Raw genomic sequence first — 5790 nt, 5'->3', positions numbered from 1 at the left:
ATAAATCGCTTGTCTCTAGATACCATTTGGCAGTTTTTTAATCTTCGAGGAAGGCCTGCCTCACACTGATCTCTTCTTTTTGATGGTGGTATGCTACTGCTTCTCTTTTTAACTGGGTGCATGATTGTCCCAATTTAATGCAAATGCTACTACATTGCAGACCACTTTTTGCAATTGCGTCTGCCTCTTCGTTGCCATGAATTCCACCATGACTCGGAATCCAGTTTAGTGTAATTAATCTGCCTTTACTTTGGTAAAGGGAAGCGATTGCACAGACGCTTGTGAGGAGAGCAATGTTATATTTTAAAATCCCACTAGTTATAACTTGAATGACGCCTTTGGTCTGGGTATGAATTTGGGTGCTCCCTTGATTATTTTTGGGGTCTTCTCAGGCTTTTGCAATGGCCATTAATTCAGTTTGGAGTTTGGAGGTATTATTGGGAAGTCTCCAACTTTCTTTGAAAGAGGCTGAATAAACTGCTGCTGCTACTGCGGTTGGGATGTTGAGATCTATTGATCCATCAGCATAATATATGTTGGGTGCTGCAGTGCTGTTGATTGCATCTTGTGTTGCTTGTTGCAACTGGAGCGGAGTGCAAGCTGCTTTGCTTTCACGGAAGGTTGTGAAGTTATTTTTTAAGATCTCTGACTCCCAATGTGCTGGCTTTTGTATGCTGCAGAGGGTGACGCCTTTGGTTGCAGCAGCAATGTCTTGAATGCCAATCCTCCTCAATGTTGCAAGGAGGTTGCCAGCGAAGCTTTTGAGAGGTTCTAATTCTTCGTGCAAGGTTACGCACCTGTTCATTGTATTTTAGTGGATAATTCCTGTTGCTTTTGAAGATCTTTAGCAGCATAGCTACATTTCTTTGATCAATTCGATATGCCAGTGGTGGCAGTCTTGTTTCTGCTCTTAGAATGCTTAATCTTGTCCGCACTGGAGCTCCCGGGCTGAGCCTCAAAACTGTATTTTGTATGACTTCCATAGTCTTTCTTTGTATGCTTTGGAGGCTTATGAGTACAGGGGCTGCATACTCAACCTAAGACCTCATAGTTTGAATATAAAAGGTCTTCAGAATATGATATGTGGCGTCTTGCTTCAGGGCTGTGATTCTCCTGAGAGCATTGTATCGACATTTCTTTTTTCGGTGACAGTTACCTGTCCATGTTGACTCTTAAGTATAAGAAATTTTCTACCCATTCAATTGGTTCATCGTCTAGCAGTAGTTCATTTAATTCTTGATCATATTTTATCACCGCAGGCAGGGCCCCAGACATTTATTTCCCAGACAACTCTACTTGAGTTCCATCAATGCAGGATCCTCCTCTTCACCCAAGACCGGCTCGGCCAATCAGAAACCAGCTCTGTGTTTCGAGTCGCTATAAATACCGGCATGTAAACACAATCTCTTCACTTCTATTGCTGTTCAGCCAAGAAGATGACCTACGAGAAGGTCGAAACGTCGCGGTAAGCCAGCTACACTAGCAATAATACCAGATAAGCACCAGAGACGACCCTGGCCCGACATTGACCTCGCTTATGGAAAAGTACCAAAACCGACGACAAGCCCTGCTCGACCTGGACCTGAGACCCGGTATTCCTGAATATCAATATACTAATAATACCAGTATTCTGAAGCAAAATCGTATTTTAAATAAAATATCACTTTCTGTATTATTTAGATTGCTCCCAATATGAATATTGGCTAATTATTAGGAATTATCGCTGAGCCAGAGAGGCGAGTAATAAGAAAAATAGAAAATGATAATATATGAGATTAATTAGCTGAATTCTGCCATTTTATTAAACAGAATTCGTTTAAAAGAGGGTCTTCCTCCAAAATATTAGTATTATCATTATCATTCGCTGAGGTATTCTATAACAGTTCAGGTACACTGATAAATGTTATTTATTACTTATTACGAATAATTCGAGTTTGTGTGTATATGTGTATGCATGTCTTTGTTGAATCAGGAGAAATAGGTCATTCCTGCCTCTAAAGCTGAGTGAAGCCTGCCTGGAATTCCACCATTCGTTTCGCTCCTTCGCATAATAGTGAAAGGGACTCGGAGATGACTAGAACACGTCCTCCGCACAAGCCATGATAATCCTGCTTAGCTTTCAGCATTCATATCTTTCAGCTGTTTAGAATGTCAGTTTGACTCCCGATTATCAGTAGGCCATACACAAGAATTGTTTTCCGACTTATTTTCACAAATGGTTCAAAGCTGTTCATTTAATTCTAGTCCCTCCCTCGTCTTTCTGTATCTCAAAAAAAAAAAAAAAAAAAAAAAAAAAAAGGAACTCTTCGTAGGTCATGACCAGAAAACATAATAATTGACTGGTTATGGAAACCAGACATATATCAAGCATTATATCGCCCCTATAATTTATATTTCAAAAAAAATTTTTATACTCGAAATTTAGGAGAAATTCAACTCTGAGGACGAATAAAAACCTAAGAGCTAACGTAATATGTTAATTATTATTATATGTTTTTCTGCCACAGTCATCCTATTAGACTAGTTGGTTATTATAGAGTTGGGTTCCAGGTTGTATCCTGCTTCCTTCACTTTTACTATGTTCGCTGGAACCAGGAGCACACTCTTCTGCATGAGTCCTGGAGCTACTTCAGCATCTAATATTCAGGTTCCTTTTCAGGCATCTTGGGATCGTGCCTATTGCCTTATGATTATGGGTAAGATTTCCACTGGCATATCCCATATCCTTCATATTTCTATTTTCAGGTCTTGATACTTATCAATGTTTGCTCTTTCTTTCTCATATGCTTTTGTGTCACATGGTATTAGGAATCGATGAATTATACTTTCTTCTTATTTTTGCACGTATCACCCTATCTGTTTCTGATGTCATTGTCCCATAAGATCTTTGTCTAAGCGTTTTCTATCAATCCCTCTTGTTGGTGCTCGTATTACTTATTACTGCAAGGTACCTGGTGTTTCTTGCACAGGCTCCAGTGGAGGGCTTTCAATTATTATTATTATTATTATTATTATTATTATTATTATTATTATTACTTATTATTATTATTATTATTAGTTTAAAGTAATGGCTACTTCAACAGCGTTACTACTTGTAGATATGCTTTTCTATTTTGCGAATAGCGGCTTTTTCCGTGCTACTTAACAGGCTAGTAGAGCCGCCTATAGAGGTCATGGTCAAATACAGGGTAAAAAATATATGTATATATTTGAATTTTACAGATAAACTATGAATATCATAGTCATTAATGATTCTCTCTCTCTCTCTCTCTCTCTCTCTCTCTCTCTCTCTCTGTCTTAAAGTGAGCTTTCGTCTGGAGCTGCCAGACATCCTCGGGCTGGGAAGCTGAGGGTGGACTGATCTTGGTGCGGTGTCCGTCTCCTTATATCTGTGGTTGACAGCAGGGGGTCTGCCCCATGCTTGTCTCCTATTGGCTGGTGGCGGTGAGTCTTCGTTTTTCATTGTTGCCTGAGCCAGTTCTCAAGCCACTTTCTTCGAGCCGAGGATATCTGGCAGCTCCAGATGAAAGCTCGCTTTAAGAAAGAGAGAGAGGAGAGAGAGAGAGAGAGAGAGAGAGAGAGAGAGAGAGAAGAGAGAGATCGTTAATGACTTTGATGACGATGGTATCATAGTTTATCTATAAAATTCAAATATATACACTATTTTGACCCTGTATTTGACCCATGACCTCTATAGGCGCTCTACTATCCTGTTTAAGTAGCACGGGGAAAAAGCCGCTATTCGCAAAATAGAGAAGAATCTCTAAAAGGTGTAACGCTGCTGAAGTAGCCATTACTTTTAAGAAAGTATGCTTGAGAGAGGGTCTGCTTTCTAATTACATTATTATTATTATTATTATTATTATTATTATTATTATTATTATTATTTTATTATTGTTGTTGTTATTCAAAATGTGCGTATACTCGTAACAAACGTGCAATGTCATCAACTTGCCTCGTCATTTTCGATACAAAAGAACTATAAAATTCATTTGTTTATCAACAGCAGCTGTGAATTAGCCAGTAAAAATAGCAAGACCTAATAGCCAGAAAGAAAATAGATCACTTGGTAAATAGGTGTGGCATTTAGAGGAAAACAACAAGAGAAATGCTACCTCCCCTATCCCCTTGGAGAGGAAACCCTCTTCAGTGCATTTCGTGAATCAGCGCCGGCAGACACACACACACACACCCACACATACACACAAATGTTAGAGACAGGAGGCGGTGTGTCACTTTTACTTTATCTTCTCGTCAGCAGCCAGAGGTGTTGTTGGAGAGCTGGGCAGCTGTTTAGTGAATTGTCGTAGATATGAGATGCGCCTTGTTTCTTTCTTGTATGAAACTAAGAGCTATATAAGAGAAAAACAAACAAACGGAATATGGCAAATAAAATGACAATTGTTGTAGCGACACATAGACCCACATTTTCACATACACAGATAAATATATATATATATATATATATATAATATATATATATATATATATATATATATATATATATATATATATATACATAAGGAAGAGGTGTCCAATCAGACGCAAGTCATATAAACGCGTTATATTATGAAACGTCTCGTGTTGTCACCAACACATCAACGTTCTGCAATTGAAATTCAGCATTAAAATAAACTTAAAAATTACAATAAAAATTAAAACATACCCCGAATGTTAAAAAAAATAGAGAATGAGAAGAAAACTACCTATTCATAAGAAGGAAAGAGCTGAGTGACTAATAACGGTAAGGTCTGCACACAACGTAAACTTCACGCCAGAGAGAGAGGATGACGAGGTGTTGGTGACAGGTGACAGGTGCTTAATAAACAATGACTCAACGGTAGTTAGGAGGGTAGTTTGCTTTGTAGTGCCAATAATAGAGAAATATTTCTTATCGATGGTGATTTTACAAATCTTTGCGTGCGTTCTTACATTAGAGGACTTGGGATTAGAGATTCTGGACCCAGTTTTGTAACTTAATCCCAAATGACTATAATTCCGTTTAATTTTTAAGTTTATTTTAATGTTGAATTTCAATTGCAGACTGATGATGTGTGGTGACAACATGAACCAACAACGTTCTTAATAAAACGTGTATATGATACTAATACTGGCGTCTGATTGGACACCTCTTTCCTTTATAATTATGGTTTTTTCCTGATGTGATTATATATATATATATATATTATATATATCTATATATATATATATTATAATTATAATATATATATATATAGAATATATATAAAACATCACGTCCGTCCTGATTTCGTTCCGTCCACTGGACGGTGGTTCGATCCCATGAGGGGACGAATTTATTATTAACTAAAAATTCCCCTTCGGTGCATATATGAAAATATATCATTCCACCGAGGTAGAGCGAATTAGATATTAAAGGACATTTGTAGCTCGAATGATATATATGGATCACGTTGATGTGATCATATTCATATATATATATAACTAAAAAGGTTTTTAGCAAATCCGTAACATTTAAACGCAAAATGTTTCGTAAGTAAGAACCAAATAATCGCTGAAAGGTAACATTGCATTTCCATAAAATTATATAAGAAAAGGTAACTATCTAGTTTAATGAGATCTTAAGTACTATCTGGAAGTTAATTAAAAAAAACAATAAAAAGCAAATTTCAATGGTATTTTGTTTTTTTTAACAATTTTTTGCAATACTGATAAACTAAATGATACTGAATTTGTAAGGCCTGAGTAATCTCAGCGAATGTTCCTTTAGCATAACATTTCCAGTCTGGAGCTCTACCACAGAGCCCACGT

The 5790-nt window shown here is 37.2% G+C and overlaps 1 protein-coding gene across 1 annotated transcript in view; it reads right to left on the bottom strand.

Annotated features, from left to right (window-relative positions):
* Positions 1–870: 870 nt before the first annotated feature.
* Positions 871–5790, bottom strand: part of LOC135208081 (sodium-coupled monocarboxylate transporter 2-like) — a 52582-nt gene continuing 47662 nt past the window's right edge. Inside the window, exon 12 of the mRNA XM_064240229.1 lies at positions 871–1008. Within this exon, the coding sequence (XP_064096299.1) occupies positions 871–1008 (138 nt within the window). The remainder of the gene's footprint in view (positions 1009–5790) is intronic.

This window comes from Macrobrachium nipponense, chromosome 34 (genome assembly GCF_015104395.2).
Source record: "Macrobrachium nipponense isolate FS-2020 chromosome 34, ASM1510439v2, whole genome shotgun sequence".
Taxonomy (NCBI): domain Eukaryota; kingdom Metazoa; phylum Arthropoda; class Malacostraca; order Decapoda; family Palaemonidae; genus Macrobrachium; species Macrobrachium nipponense.
Note: the sequence above shows the minus strand (reverse complement) of the source record. Positions and strands in the feature narration are given on the sequence as shown.